Source organism: Cyprinodon tularosa, unplaced genomic scaffold (genome assembly GCF_016077235.1).
Source record: "Cyprinodon tularosa strain WSP-4 unplaced genomic scaffold, ASM1607723v1 ctg40, whole genome shotgun sequence".
NCBI lineage: Eukaryota > Metazoa > Chordata > Actinopteri > Cyprinodontiformes > Cyprinodontidae > Cyprinodon > Cyprinodon tularosa.
The window spans coordinates 158,990-174,853 of NW_024039119.1; the positions used below are offsets into that span (position 1 = coordinate 158,990).

General features: G+C 37.6%; 1 protein-coding gene and 1 long non-coding RNA gene across 2 annotated transcripts; both read right to left on the bottom strand.

Annotated features, from left to right (window-relative positions):
- Positions 1-887: 887 nt before the first annotated feature.
- On the bottom strand, positions 888-6,911 carry LOC119791801 (twist-related protein 2-like). The gene is made up of 2 exons (XM_038298116.1): positions 5,758-6,911; positions 888-1,816 (listed from the first exon to the last, which is right to left on the bottom strand). The coding sequence occupies exon 1, from the start codon at positions 6,614-6,616 to the stop codon at positions 6,044-6,046; it is 573 nt and encodes a 190-aa protein (XP_038154044.1). The 5' UTR covers positions 6,617-6,911; the 3' UTR covers positions 888-1,816; positions 5,758-6,043.
- A 6,320-nt stretch (positions 6,912-13,231) lies between these two features.
- On the bottom strand, positions 13,232-14,438 carry LOC119791813. The gene is made up of 4 exons (XR_005281903.1): positions 14,363-14,438; positions 14,213-14,276; positions 13,623-13,759; positions 13,232-13,325 (listed from the first exon to the last, which is right to left on the bottom strand). It is a non-coding gene; the product is annotated as an uncharacterized LOC119791813 (long non-coding RNA).
- Positions 14,439-15,864: the final 1,426 nt, after the last annotated feature.

Here is a 15,864-nt window from a genome sequence, read left to right on the forward strand (position 1 = left end):
TGTTTCTATTTTGTTTTCTATCTTTAATAAAAAAAAATAACTTATATACATTTGAATGAATTTGGATGTATTTTTTTGTCTAAACATCTATCTCCCTGGAGGAACTCTGACATTTTTAGTAATTCTGTAACTTATACAGATTTATTACACACAGGAGGCTATATTTCAGGCCATTTACTTCCACTGATTATGATGATTGTAACTAAAAATAAAGGAAACCTAAATCTAATATTCTGTTAGCTTGAATATACCATATGATCAGTAGAAAACTTGTTCTTGTTAAGTTAAAACCTACACAAGCATTGGGAAGGCAGCTGATTTGGCAGTCATCCAGTAGAGAGTCACTGGTGCTGTCTACAAAGAGGCTATGGAAAGTATATTAATGGAAAATTTAGTGGAAGGAAAAAAGTTGGAAGAATTGTGAAGGCAGAGCTCAGTCAAGATTAATGCGGTGTTGAATTAATCTGGATTCAGTGCTTCAAAATCTGCCCTTCACAGTCTTATTAACTACATGGGACAAATTCATTTTACATTAAGTTTCTTAAATAAGCCACTTCTCATACATGGGATATTGTCAAGAGGAATTGGAGACTTATCCAACCAACATACAGACAAGCTGAATGCCACTGATAAAGCGACCTGGGCTTCTTTAACACCTCAGCAGTGCATCAAACAAATCTCCATTTACTGAGAAATTGATATCAGTTGCAAAACCCATTCTGTATATGGACGTGTGTTTCATTACTGTTTAATATGATACAAATTGACATAAAGAAAGGAGCTGAAATAATTCCTTTGACGTTAATTTTCACATTTTGAATTTAACAGATGAGGGGGAAAAAACTTTTTGAAGTAATGTATGAATCTAAAGAAACAGGTTACACAAGGGAAGTACGTATGTACAGCGCTGAGTAAAATTTTATTGTTCACAAAAATGATAAGAAGAACAAAACAAAAAAAAAACGGTACGAAAGCAACATGATCAAAGCATTTGGTCCAACAGTTACAAATGAATCTGCTCTAGTCTGCATGTAATCACATCATCAACACTTTGGCACGATTTCTGACGAATTCTCCTCCGCGATATTATTTCATTAAGCTTCGCAGAGATATTTTAAAGCTGCAGCATTCACCACCGACAGACAAACTACTAATGAAATAAACAGTTTGCTGATCAGTGGCTGGAAACCGAATGAAGCAGTAAGCAGGGTTTAGGTAAAACAGTGTAAAAACACCAAAAGTAGGAGCAGATATGCTTGAAAAATAACCATGAGAGCGATCCAGTCACTGCAGGAAAGCAACAAGCAAGGTCTGCACCAGATTCCCGCCTTTACAGCCAAAGCGATTAGCTTATTAGCATTTTAGCTGTAAACATAAATTGGCTGTGACCGCCCTCTAACCATCACTGTGCCATTATCATTAGTCATCCTAATGATTGTCAGGCTGTGAGTCATCCGAATGGAGAAGAGTCAGGGGGGGAAATGGGACGACGGTTATCATCCAGGTGTAATCGAAGGCGCTCCATCCAGCAGCCGTTTTGTTTCATTGTCACCTCAGGCCAGCTGTTTGTTTTTTAATGTATTTATATATATATAGTTATATTTTCTTTACTTCAAATGCTCGGCAGTACATTGTGTCACATCTCCGCACTTGAGTCTCAGAACCACTTGGTTGAGCAACGGTCTCTGCGTCTTGTTGTCATGACGGATATCCAGGAAGAAAAAAAAAACAAGAAGAAGAGGAAGAAGAAGAAGCCACAGAAAGATGCAAAAGAAATCTTTCGAAGGTGCAGAGGAAGTCCAGGATGTAGAGGATGCTGCAAAAGAGATAAAGATAAGTTAGGATTAAACAGTGCTGAGGCCTTGAAACATCTGCACAGGCAAACTGTCCAATTATTTTAGAAACCAAAAAATTCTGTGCTGCTCTCTAACTTTTTTGTGCTTTAACACTTGATTTGGGGAACCACAACAAGGGTGCATAAGAGGTTTAGTTGAACTATTTCAATGCACATTACATACTTAATTTTTTTCTATCATTTAATGTAACTTGCACCGCTAAGTTCAACGTTTGGAACATTTTGGCCCTCAGTCATGTGTCCTTTTGTCACCAACATTGTCCTCTACCCTTGCAGCTTTCTAGTATACAAACACACACACATCTAGCCATAAATGCACAAACACTAACAGGCACACAGACAACACAAACCCCTCAACCTCCACTCAGCTCTCCATAAAAATAAAGATGACAATCAGAAGCCACGACTTTTAGACTCGGGCTTTAAACGAAAACAAAAAAAACTTCAGATGAGCCGCAGAGAGCTTTACATCTGGTCCCAGATCAGCCGGCCAGTGGAGGCCAGAGATCTGATATGCACAGAAGTGCATCCAACTGCCGATCACTCCAAAAAGTATAAAACACTCACACATACCCACATGGGTGCAGCAGAGCCAGGGGTTTCTGCAGAGGAAGGAACAGTTAGAAGCTTTGTGATTATAGTATAAACAATAGAGAGAGTTTTGTTTTCCTCGACTTCCACAGAACAATCTTCTCACGCAGAGCCAAATATCCACATGTTCTAAAACGGTGCTCATTAAAACACGGTGCAAGCTGTGGCTGGGAGTGCGCACGCTTCTGTTGCTGTGTAAAATATAGAGGACACTGTTTGTGTTATGAGCAAATTAAATCAAATAAAAAAACATGGTGTGGAAGAAGCAGCTGAGCCACTATGTAATAAGCTGGTTTATAGTCTATGAGTGCGATTTGAGGTGGCAAGACTAACTGTACATTAAAACACTTCATGTTTTTAACTTTGAGAAAATATTAAAGCGTCTTCAGAAATCCCACAAATTATATCTAAATTTTAGAGATTAAGTCCAAAAAAAATTGCTTAAAAAAATGTTGTTCCTCAGATTTTACTCCTTATAGGAACGTATTTGATTGAAGTGTAAAAACTGATGTTTACACCCATCCTAAATTTCCAAGAGTAGTTTTTCAAATCCAATTTTTGACGAAAATAACAAATGATCCTAAAAAAATAAACATATTATGTGTCTTGACCTGCTCTTCATCACATTAACGTTGGATTCAGATGACTGGCGCTTTTTTATCTTATTGTTAATCGTCACCTTCAACAAACATTATTAATAGTCCTTTTTAATGTAATAACAACTATAATTGATTATGTTTGCAACCCCACAAACTGTGGTTAGAATTTATATTTGTGTTGTTTTAATATTTTTTTTTGCCACTGCTGGTACCCCATATACATCCTACAATATAAACACATTTGAACCCTACGTGGATTTGTTTTATTTTTAAAGGAGTATTTGACTAACTGGAGGTAGTGACTTGTTTATTGCTATTGTAATGTTAATAACTTTTAAAATGTTCTTTGTAATTGCTCTTGTGATAAATGCAACATATATTGTATTTTATATGAACTTCAGATACCAGATTCCAGAAAGATTTAGCAGCAGCTTTGTAATTTAGTGTTTGGTATCTATGCTTCTTTCTGTATCTCTGCTTCTGTCTCCTTTAACCCTAGTCGGCCTCAGCAGATGGCCGCTCACACTGAGCCTGGTTCTGCTGGAGGTTTTTTCCTGTTAAAAGGGAGTTTTTCCTCTCCACTGTCACTACAAGCATGCTTGGTGTGAGAGATTCCTCAAGATCAATGACACATTGAAAATTAACTGACAGTATAGTCTCTGTAAAGGGCCTTGAAAGGACATGTATTGTGAATTGGCACTGTAATAATAAATTAAATTGACTTGAATTCATTTTTCCAAAACCAGCATAAATCGTCTTTTTCTAAGCTGCTGTCAGGTTTCTTTCTGTAGCAGTCCCCATAACGATGGTAATAAGATGCAGAGTGGATGGAGGTGCGTTCAAGGACACTTGCTTAAAGCCAGGCTCCCTTGGTCTGTATGTTTAAATGAGACCCGTTGTGTCTGTCTGCTGCGGAGGCCGCTGAAGGTTTAATGATATAATTCAGAGTGGAACACCTGCAGCGAGCACATGGCCCGCAGCTGCATGCTCAGGTCTGGATAGCGTTATTCGTAGATGTCGTATGAGGAACTTGCAGTTCTCTGGTTCTTGTGGATCATTTGTTTGCATGTTGCAGTGGTTCTCATGCACCTGTTTGAAACATGTCACCTTGGACTGTCGTTTTGCCCTGCATTTTATATAAAATCTTTCTCGTTACTTTTTTTGTTGCTTTTTACTCCTTTGCTTTTGTACAATTTTTCCAAAACAAAACAAAAATGGGGGAAGGGGAGTAAATGAGACCGAAAAATCCAAGAAACAAACATCTATGACTGTATTCCTGTTTACCTGTACGGAGACAATGATTCCTGCAATGCCAATTACAGCTCCTAACACAGCGAAACACACACACATGCACAGCCTGACCCTCACCCTGGTGTGCACACCTTCCCTAATACCTCACAACTGGTTCCAATCTAAAGGTTCCTGCTTGTCTGGGCTCCGGCGAGGCCTGATTGCACGATACAGGATCCCCAGGAAAGAGGGCAAGGCTTCAGGGGGAGAGGGACTCATGTGCTTCTGCTTTTTTTTTTTTTTTTTTTTCACTCTCCCTTTCTTGTTTTCATGCTGTACCTGTACGGGAATCTGGTGTCTGTTAGCAGACCCTGGAGATTGTTTAAGGAAAACATTTGTTTAAATTTATCTGAGGTCTGTCAAACACCGGAGCGCCAGAGGTTAGATCACGATTCAGATGAAAGTTCATTTTTAGGATCACAAACGTTGAGAATCAGGAGGCTGTTCTGCTAACTCTGAGTCCTGATACTTTATTTAGCATCTTTGTTTACAGTCAGAATGAGTTCAGCTCATTTTATGAAGTATAAAAACAGAAAGTTTATTCATTTGACATATTTTCCTGCTAGATTTATATTTATTATTCTGGAGGAGTTTTACTGAAGTAACAGAAAAATGCACTTTTCAATTTACTGCAAATAGTTTTTTTTTTTTTTAAACTGTGTGTTATCTAAAATTTTCACAATTTTCAGATGCATATTAATTCTAATCGATGTCTTTTAAAAATGGTCCAAGAATGAACAATTATTTCATAATGTATGTTAAAGTACAACAAAAAAATAAGCGACAAAAACTTCACGTGTTTTTCAATCCAAAAATGTTAAATCCTCTTGTTTATCGTACATACATTATCATCTCAAGAAAAGTACACAAAAGATGAAAATAAAGTCCTAATAAAGCATTTTTCAAATCGGAACATTTGACAAATATAATATTTTCACTGAAATATATTTTAAATAATATAAATATATATTTTTTTGTAACATCTTTGTATTTTGGAGGCTGAAGTTGTTACAATTTTATTTATATGAAATAATTTAATGGTAGAACATCGATTTAAGATAATAAATGTTACTTGAAATATATTTAGCGTCTACTTTGCGGGGGGAAAAAATTGTCTTTCGTTGCTTAACATTTATGGAAATACAAATGTAAAAAAAAATCAATTAAGAAATTGGAAGATTTTCTTAAAATTGTTAAATGAATTCCTTTTTTATGCATAACAAGTGTGTAAAATTTAGATTAAATTAGTAATCTCAGAAGTATGACTTTTTTAAACAATAAATCCTTAATTTTCTTTATAAGTTTACTTGTTTATTTATTTATCTAATAGACTTTAAGACTGTTAAAAATAACATTTAAAAATAATGATAATTTATTATGTTTTTTTGGTAATACTTGTCTTTTTGTTTGTGCTGTTCTTACCTGAGGAGCCGCAGTGTTTTGACTCGCTGCTCTGGACTAAACTCAAGGAAAGAGAAGGAAGAGAAGGGAACAGGAGAGGAGCGAAGAGGACGGGGAGGTAGCAGCTGATAAATGAATCCTTATGCAGCACAGGAAATAAAATGTATGCAAAGGTTTTAGATGGAGAGGCTAAGTTCAGACCATGCAGGGAGAAGGGTCAGAGGTCAAACACAGACAGAGGTTTAGAGGAGGGAGGGATTTGGAGGTGTCGACACGAGAGGGTGTATGAGATGAGTTTAGAGGGGTCCTAGTGGCTGGTGGACATGGCCCAGGCCCCCTCCATCCTCCAGACGGAGAAGGCGTAGCTGAGTCTCTCGTGGGCCAGGTAGTTGCAGCTGGCCAGCTTGGCGTCCATCTCGTCGCTCTGCAGCACCTGGTACAGGAAGTCGATGTAGCGTGAGGCCAGCTTCAGGATCTGGATCTTGCTGAGCTTGTCTGAGGGTAGCGTCGGGATGATCTTGCGTAGGGAAGCGAAGGCATCGTTCAGGGACTGGGTCCGCTGGCGTTCTCGCACGTTGGCGATTACCCGCTGAGAGTGGAGCTCCTCGAAGGGCGGCTCTGGCCTGGGGCCCAGAGACGTCGGGGCCAACGACACGATGGTGGAGGGGCTCTTCTTGAGCCTCTTCGGCCCGGTTGGCAAGAGGCTGTTGGTGCTGCCTGTGCTGCTCTCCTCCGTCTGACTGAGGCTGTCCTTCTTTGGGTAGGGGGAGCGTTTTCGGTTTGCCTGTTGGAGGGTCTTCTTCGATGCTCTCTCCAGCTCTTCCTCACTGGCCCCCAGCCCTCCTTCAGGGGAGTTGGTGCAGGACACCTCTTCTCTCATCGCAGGGTCCAAAGTCCGCTTCACAGTTTGTGACAGTTTGCTAACGCTCACAGCAGGTCACACTTTTCTCCTCAGTCAAACAAAATCACAGCTGCTGACGCTCCATCCGCCTGGATGCCTCGCTGTCCTGCGTCCTGCTCTACCTCAATTTCACACTTTTACATTCCCCTCCTTCTGCCGACCAGCAAGAGCAACAACAAACCGTCTGACAGGCAGGTCCACCTCCGCCTTTTTTATAGCCAAACGCTAAGTCTTGGGTCTGCTGGTGCTCCTCATTGGCTCTGCTGAGTTCTGAGGGTGCGGTTTGGCCTGAAACACCCAGGCAAGCAGGAAGTATACATTAGTCGGGCGGGTGATGGGGGGAAAAGGGGGTAAGTGATGCTCTTAGCCAATGAGAGGAACTGTGCCTAATGTTGCAGGGATGTCTGGGGTTTATAGGTTCCAGATTTGGGGCTGGACCTTCGGTTCGTTGGCATCCTCATGGCCACACAGGCCTCATATTTCTAACACATGGTTCAGTCCTTAACAGTGATAATCATGGAGTTTAATTGTCATCCACATCACAAATATTGACAAATTACTTATTTCTGTGACTTTCATATTAATGTTCTCCTCAATATTCAGGGAATTCATGCTGATATTTTTCAGCTATTGATTCCGTCACGCTTGAATAACCACAGACTGTGAAATCCAACCTGACGAACCGCAAAGCAGACGCTATAATGAAACCATGGATTGGCAGGATGATTGGGATTTATAAGGAGGAGGAAGAAAACAAAAAACACCCAGAAATGTTATTTCAATGACATACCTTGCAATCTGAGCTAACTCTGAATGCCTTTTTAAAAGGATGAAATTTCTCAAGAGCCTTGTGGAATGTGGACTTATATACATCTCAGGAGAGGAGGAGTTAATATCATGATAAAAATGTTATAAATAATAAATTTAACTCACGTAAAGATTTGCTGCTCTTCATACAAATCTGTCATCTATTGAAAAAATACTTTTAATAGCAAATAACACCTCTCTGAAGGCAATACAATTTAAAGTATCACAATCTTGAAGAAAAACTTTAACAGATTTTTCACTTGAAAATAAACATCTGAAATAAATCAAGTATAGCTTCATAATTATCAGCTCTACAACCAGCCTAGTAGCACCAGTTTAAAAGAAATTTATTTTTAATGGAACCACTATCACAGCTGCTTCTATGTCTGCTTTATTTGAGTTTAAACAAAGAAACAATCTAATTTGTTTACCCTTGCATAAAGTTTTTATTTCTCTATTAGGTTTGAATCAGTTGAAGATTACAATATATAATCCTTCCTATGACAAAGCCACTATTTTTGGGGCAGTTTATAAAACTAACAGTGCGTAAAGCCACAAGGGTTTTAAAAGTGACAACTGCTTATGTTATTGATTGATCGAATGATTAATTGATTGACTTGATTGATCTCACAGGGGAGAAATTTACTCATCACATCAGTAAATAAGAGAAGAAGAAGAAGAAGGTGCCAAAGGAGGGAAAAGGTGCATGGGATCTATAGAGAATATGCAATACGTCCGTATATGACAGCTTTTTTTTTGATAGCAGGATTTTTATACAGGTTTATTGCACAGTATATTTATAGATTTATAGACTAGATATTTATAATTGAGCTGTTCCTGGCTGCTGCCTAGGACACCGCCATGGTAACATAATAGTAATAATTAGTAATAATTATATAGATGGATATATATATATATATACACTATATTGCCAAAAGTATTTGCTCACCTGCCTTGACTCACATATGAGCTTAAGTGACATCCCGTTCCTAATCCATAGGGTTCAATATGACGTCGGTCCACCCTTTGCAGCTAGAACAGCTTCAACTCTTCTGGGAAGGCTGTCCACAAGGTTTAGGAGTGTGTTTATGGGAATTTTTGACCATTCTTCCAGAAGCGCATTTGTGAGGTCGCACACTGATGTTGGACGAGAAGGCCTGGCTCTCAGTCTCCGCTCTAATTCATCCCAAAGGTGTTCTATCGGGTTGAGGTCAGGACTCTGTGCAGGCCAGTCAAGTTCATCCACACCAGACTCTGTCATCCATGTCTTTATGGACCTTGCTTTGTGCACTGGTGCACAGTCATGTTGGAAGAGGAAGGGGCCAGCTCCAAACTGTTCCCACAAAGTTGGGAGCATGGAATTGTCCAAAATGTCTTGGTATGCTGAAGCATTCAGAGTTCCTTTCACTGGAACTAAGGGGCCAAGCCCAGCTCCTGAAAAACAACCTCACACCATAATCCCCCCTCCACCAAACTTTACACTTGGCACAATGCAGTCAGACAAGTACCGTTCTCCTGGCAACCGCCAAACCCAGACCCGTCCATCAGATTGCCAGATGGAGAAGCGCGATTCGTCACTCCAGAGAACGCGTCTCCACTGCTCTAGAGTCCAGTGGCGGCGTGCTTTACACCACCGCATCCGACGCTTTGCATTGCACTTGGTGATGTATGGCTTGGATGCAGCTGCTCGACCATGGAAACCCATTCCATGAAGCTCTCTGCGCACTGTTCTTGAGCTAATCTGAAGGCCACATGAAGTTTGGAGGTCTGTAGTGATTGACTCTGCAGAAAGTTGGCGACCTCTTCGCACTATGCGCGTCAGCATCCGCTGACCCCGCTCCGTCAGTTTACGTGGCCTACCTCTTCGTGGCTGAGTTGCTGTCGTTCCCAAACACTTCCATTTTCTTATAATACAGCTGACAGTTGACTGTGGAATATTTAGGAGCGAGGAAATTTCACGACTGGATTTGTTGCACAGGTGGCATCCTATCACAGTTCCACGCTGGAATTCACTGAGCTCCTGAGAGCGACCCATTCTTTCACAAATGTTTGTAAAAACAGTCTGCATGCCTAGGTGCTTGAATTTATACACCTGTGGCCATGGAAGTGATTGGAACACCTGATTCCAATAATTTGGATGGGTGAGCAAATACTTTTGGCAATATAGTGTATATATATATATATATATATATATATATATATATATATATATATATATATATACAGAGAGAGAGAGAGAGATTGCGCTGCAATCTATATATATAAAATAAATCTATAAAATTGCAAATTTTGCAACACCAACATCTGCAATAGACGTACAATATGTTATTATGAAGGTATTTTGCTGTTTCCAAGGATACCAAACATGGGGGCGGAGCAAAATATCCGCATCCTGAAGCTTTGTTCCAGAAGAGTCTGTCATGCTTGCTGAATCCTTAATTGAATTGCATCTTGGTGTTGTAAAACTGAAAGTGTTTGTGAACATAAACAAAATTAGCAACTTTTTGTAGAAGATTTAAAGCCTCTTCTGTTGAAGGATTTCGGAAGAACATTTTTTTTTTTTTTATGATTTACCAACTTTAACAAAGGCTAAGTGGGCATTACCGTGTCCAATATGTGTCAACTCATTCCTCAGCAGTCGGTATCTCCAACTTCCATATTAGCTGAGAACTTAAAGCAAAGTAGCAAGGGTTGAATAAATGAATGAATGAATGAATGAATGAATGAATGAATGAATGAATGAATGAATGAATGAATGAATGAATGAATGAATGAATTATACCAAAACATATCATCTAACATGCTGGCATACATCAAGTTTAACAGAAACACTAAATCATATATATTAATTTATTGAATATGTCTGAAAGGAGGTGAAGAGGAAGAATTGATCAAATCAATCTCTTCTCCTTCCTGCAGACCTTAGCGCTAATAATTTTAGCTAATTTTGGTAATTAAAATTTGTGTTTGCAAGTTATAAAATGAATAGTATACTGACATATATTTAGTGAGAGTAGACAGGCAGAGTAGGCTTACGACTAATTGCATTTTAAACTGTCTGTGAGGTACCGGTTTGTTTAATCTCCAGAGTTTCTCCTAAATGTTTCCCCTTTTGAAGAAATCAACTTACATTCATTTTTATAAAGTTTATAGTTTTCGGTTTCAAACTAGAAGATGGATATTTTTAAAGTGAGGGTCTGTTGAAAGCTAAGAACTAATGCTCCCCTGTTTTAGTAGTTTTGAGCAGTTTAAAACAAATAAAGCAGAATATTTTCATGCTTATGCCAGTAGATATCATCAATAACTTTGTTTTTTGTTTTTTTTACAACACAGACTTTTTCTTCTTTTGCACCATTCCCAAAGAGTTTTAAAGGGGATCAACTCAACATTAGTTTCAGTAAAGGACATTTTAAAAACTCAGCAGTTGGTGAAAACACCTGCACAGGATCTCCATAGGATTGTAGAAACAGTAATGTAGATGTCTACCCTGCTCATGCTTTTTATGCTACAACTAAACTAACAAAGCTGTACAATTTATAACCGCTGGATGACTGGGTCTTTGAATCCACTGATATAGCATGATTATTTTTTTCTTAGCTTTATTTACCCAAATAAAAAAAAATCACTTTTCAATCACTTTGCTCTGCAGCTTTTTAAAAACATTTTATCCCTGAAGCTATTGCTCGTATGGATGCGTGTTCCCGTTTCAACTTACACCAATTTAAAATTTTCCCCCCACCTGTCTTGGATTATCCTGACTCTGTTTCCATCATACATCAAAATAACTTAAAGCTTTAAAGGACTGAAAGCAAGACAGTAGAGAGCTAGAACAGGTAAGTGAGATTCTTCGACATTGTTTATCTTCCTGAGATGCTCTTCTTTTGAATGTCATTGTAAATGGTAAATGTCCCGTATTTACACAGCATTTGTTTTTACAAATGCTGCGTAACAGCGTATTTATCAAGTCTCCTGACTTGACCAAAGCACTTTACACTACATTCAGTCATTCACAAATTCCTGCATTCACAGACACACTGATGGTGGCAAACTACATACACTGACAGAAGCGGGGCTGCCGTACACTGGCGCCATTGGACAACGACACTGAAAGCTGGAGCAGGGGCTTGAACCGACAACCCTCTGTTTGCAGAGCAAACCCCTGTACCCGGCGCCACTGTTGCCTCTTGTAGCTTAAATTATAGCTGTATGACTAGAATCCAACAGACTTTATTGCTTTAATGTTATGTTTTTTAAACAAAGTAAGAAAGAAATCGTTGTTAAAGTAGTTTGCAGTTGGCCTCATCCATCTACACTTTCAAAGAGAACAGTTGTAGGATCCGCAGTTGTTCTCTCATCATCTATCTGTAAAAACAGATTCACTTATAAAACAGATTTAAACAGGTTGTCCAGTGAAATTATAATGCAAAGTAACGCAACAGTTGTTTGGTTGATAATAGTCCTAAATAGGTCCGAAAACCAGATCCTTAATCCAAGAATGCTCCCAGATGCTGATCAGTGTGTCAGCCCACAGCGGGACTGTAAAGAATAATTTCCCTCCTTTTTCTTTCAACATATGGACGGACAAAAAAACATCAACAGTAACTGTGCATTCAACTGGTTGTTTTAGATTGCTGAAAACACATGAAACCCTTTAACCGAAACCTCTATAGGGCAGCGAGGATCTTTTGACTTTACAAAACCTTACTTTAAAAAAGCCAAACTTTCCCTTTAAAGTCGGGCTTGGAGTCTTTCCAGAATCAATATAATGACTTCAGAAGTAAATGAAATGTCAAACAACCAACACTTGCTCCTGGTTTATTGTTATCCAAAATAAATACTCATCAGCGAGCTGGGAGTTTTATTTTTTTTAATTTTTATTTCAACTCCCCTGCTGAAAAATAAATGTGCTAAGTGTACTAAAATTTAGCATACTTTTGTGTACTTGAAGGCACACTAATCATTACTATACTTTAAGTGTGTTTATGATTAGTTAACTTGAAGGATGCTATTTTGGAACAACTAATTTTGTACTAAATATATTTTAATTGTAATTAAATTGTGGACAAGCTCAACTTGAAGTGTATTTAGTGTACTTTGATGTGCTAAAGTGGAACAACTTAAAGTATATTTTGTATACTTTAAGTATATGAGTTTATATGTACTAATATATGCTTAATTAGTCAAATTAAAGTGCACTATGGTTGTATTATAACTACATTAAAAATGATTTGTTAGTGTCTTAAAAATATATAAGCTTTATACTTTTAATATACTCTTACTGTGGTAATAATATGCTTAATTATACTGTTGGCTTATTCCAATTACTAAAAAAGCATACTTTGCAGTTAATAGTAAATATACTTTATCATTACATTGCTATACTACTTTCTACCTTGCACATTCTTGCAAATGTATTAACAGTATACTAAATGCTGAAAGACTTGTGGATATACTTCCGTGCAGATGAAAAAATATACTTTAATGTATTTGAAACATGTCCAAATTATAGTACATTACAAATAATATAACTTGTACTATCTCAGAATGTATAAACATTTACATATCGACGTTAACCATTTTCATTATAAAACTTACAACACATTTTCAAATATTGGTACTTTAGTACACTTTGTAGAAATATGTCAATTTCAGGCAGCAGACCTAAACATTACAAATAAACTTTAAAGAACGCAGAGGAATACTGAACAATGAAAAACAACATTCCTTATTATTGCACCCCTAAACCCTCGCACCATACAAAAACACGCCCACCACACATTATTTTCCTTTTTTTGGCTGAACTGCTCATTGTTACATTTTCGTCTGATGGCCGTGCGCACATCAGAGACACTTGTCTACGGAAACTCCAGAAGAACAGCGTCTGTTAACCAAACAGAGAGATACTGTAAATTCATAGTATTTTTGAGCAGTACATCAGAAAAGTCTGACAAATTGTATCAGTATGATATACCAGGGTCCATAAGTGCACCAGAAAAAAAAATTGTCCATTTCAGTTGAATTTAAATAAATCTGATGCATCAAGTGGTTTTATCAGATCTGATCAAAAAAATTAAACAAAGTAACAACAAAAATTGTCAGAGATCTCAGAAAAGAAAAAAATTATGAATCCGCAGAAAGAAAGGGAAGAAAAATCCTTAAGTTTCCTTGTTTTTCCTACCACCCTCCAGGGAACCGGATGGCATTCACATTGGGAACATTCTGCATCAACATCTCTGGTGGAGTCTAGTCCAGTCCATACAATGAACCGCTCAGCTGTAACAGCAGATTCTGCAACTATGTAAAAAAAAAAACAGCCTGCACACAAATGTGCAGAGCAATTACTTCAATTGGAAAATAAATCATGTAATCACCATAATATAAATTGGTTTTTACCACATTTATACAGACAAAAATATAAAGTAAAATTATCAATTTACATGTGGTTCACTGTCTAAGAAATCATTATGGTCAGTAGTCAATACTTGTATCTGGAAAAAACAATCCAGGACACCTATGAAGGGTTAATTTTACGTTAACCCCTTGTGGGGGTTTTACAGCAACATCACACAAGATGTAGCTAGCTTGAAAGTGCATTTTCTTTTTTAGAAGAGCACATGGGGGGTGTGTTAGCCTCCTTCTCACTGTGCTAATGCATTCAATAAATCAAAAGAGCTAGTAAAATTACATATATTACAAAACATTATATCCTGACTGGTTTTACATCTCAAAAAATATATATATTTCATTCACAGGTTCATGTGAACTCACCAGGATATTCTTCAACACAATAATACAGCAAATCTTCCTGCTCAACCGATTACATCTCCTGTTTCTACAATACAAATATAATAATCAAAATCGCGTTTTATACAGATATCTTAAGATTTCAAAACCAAATGGGAATGTTTTGAAAGTTACCTCTCTCCATGCAGACCAAGGCCTTAAAAGAAAAGCACGCTAGCTCTGAGCAGGGAGGAGCCGTGACTAACTGCTGCGCAGGTGTGGTGCATTCAAAGTCTATGGGAATTCTGATATCAGTACTGAACCAAAAACTCCCCAAGACTAAAATTCTTGGGGAGCTACTACTTTACAGACATCAAGGCCAAACAACCTCCACATATCACTCCTATATGCATGAAGTGCTGTCAGCGACTTTTAAATATGTGCACTCACCAATTGGTCTTGTTTGCAGTAGCCCTGCTTTGATCCATTAAACAATACTAATGAAATGTTCTTTTTTGAACACTTGAGACAATTGTAATGTGTTAAGTTTATTTCTTTTGCATTTGGCCAGTATTAACTTTTCTGTTGCAATGTGGGTTATGCTATTTGTTAGATCATAATGTAGCACTGCACCAGCTTTAAACCACTTGCTTTTCAGCAGAACACACATTTTTGTGCACCTGTACTTTTGAAGTGAACATTTAGTGTTTTGTTCAATGTGGTTTTGTGTGTAAGATGTATTGTATCATATTTCTTTTTCAAAACTTATTAAACATTACATAACAACTGCAATAATTGCTATCTGTGTACTTTACACACAGCACAAAATTGCATAATAGGGTTTAAGTGCATTTTTGTAGTTATACTATTGAACACTTTCCAAAAGAATTACCTGAAGTACAAGCGTATATAACTTCACTTCATAATTAGATTCAAATGTAACTTAAAATGCACTCAAACTTAATATTACAGTGTCGATATTAAAATGTGTACTTTTAAAATATGCTTTCAATGTACGTTACAATGACAACTTTGAGCATACAATTTAAAATATAGCAAAAATATATGTAAAAACAAATTTAAAATAAGTACACTTTAGAAATTACACATAACTTTCACTTAAAGTATACTTTTTTAATAATATATTTCTATAAAGTGTAACATAGTGTAATTATGTTAAAGTGTGTTAAAAGTATTAGCATGAAAGCGTAATGTTAGTATACTTTTTATATATTTACAAAAAGTACAATTTGTCTAAGTACATTTTCAGTAAACTATAGGAAATATGAATATACTTGAAATACAATAAAGCACATTTTTTTTTTACCAGGGTCCCCTTATCTGCTGACGAAAATGTGGTCAAAGTCATGTTTTTTCAGCAGAAGTTTATTTGTTTCCTTTTACTTTAGAAATGACTGACATTAAATACTTATTCTACAGTTTTAGGATCATTATGTACCTGGAATAGAAGCCTTCTATTTCCATAGCTTGGCATTAGGAAGTCAATGCAGGCCGGACCCTAAATAACCCCTGACCCCTGTGAACTTCAACCCATAGAGGTGAGAGAGCATCTAATTGTGCCAACCACGCCTCGGGGCTGGAGCCAGCACATGTTTCACCTCCACGCTCACTGAACTGTCTGCGTCTGCAGCCACTTAGAGGACGTTTTTTCTCACCTCGCAGGTCATGAGACAGCA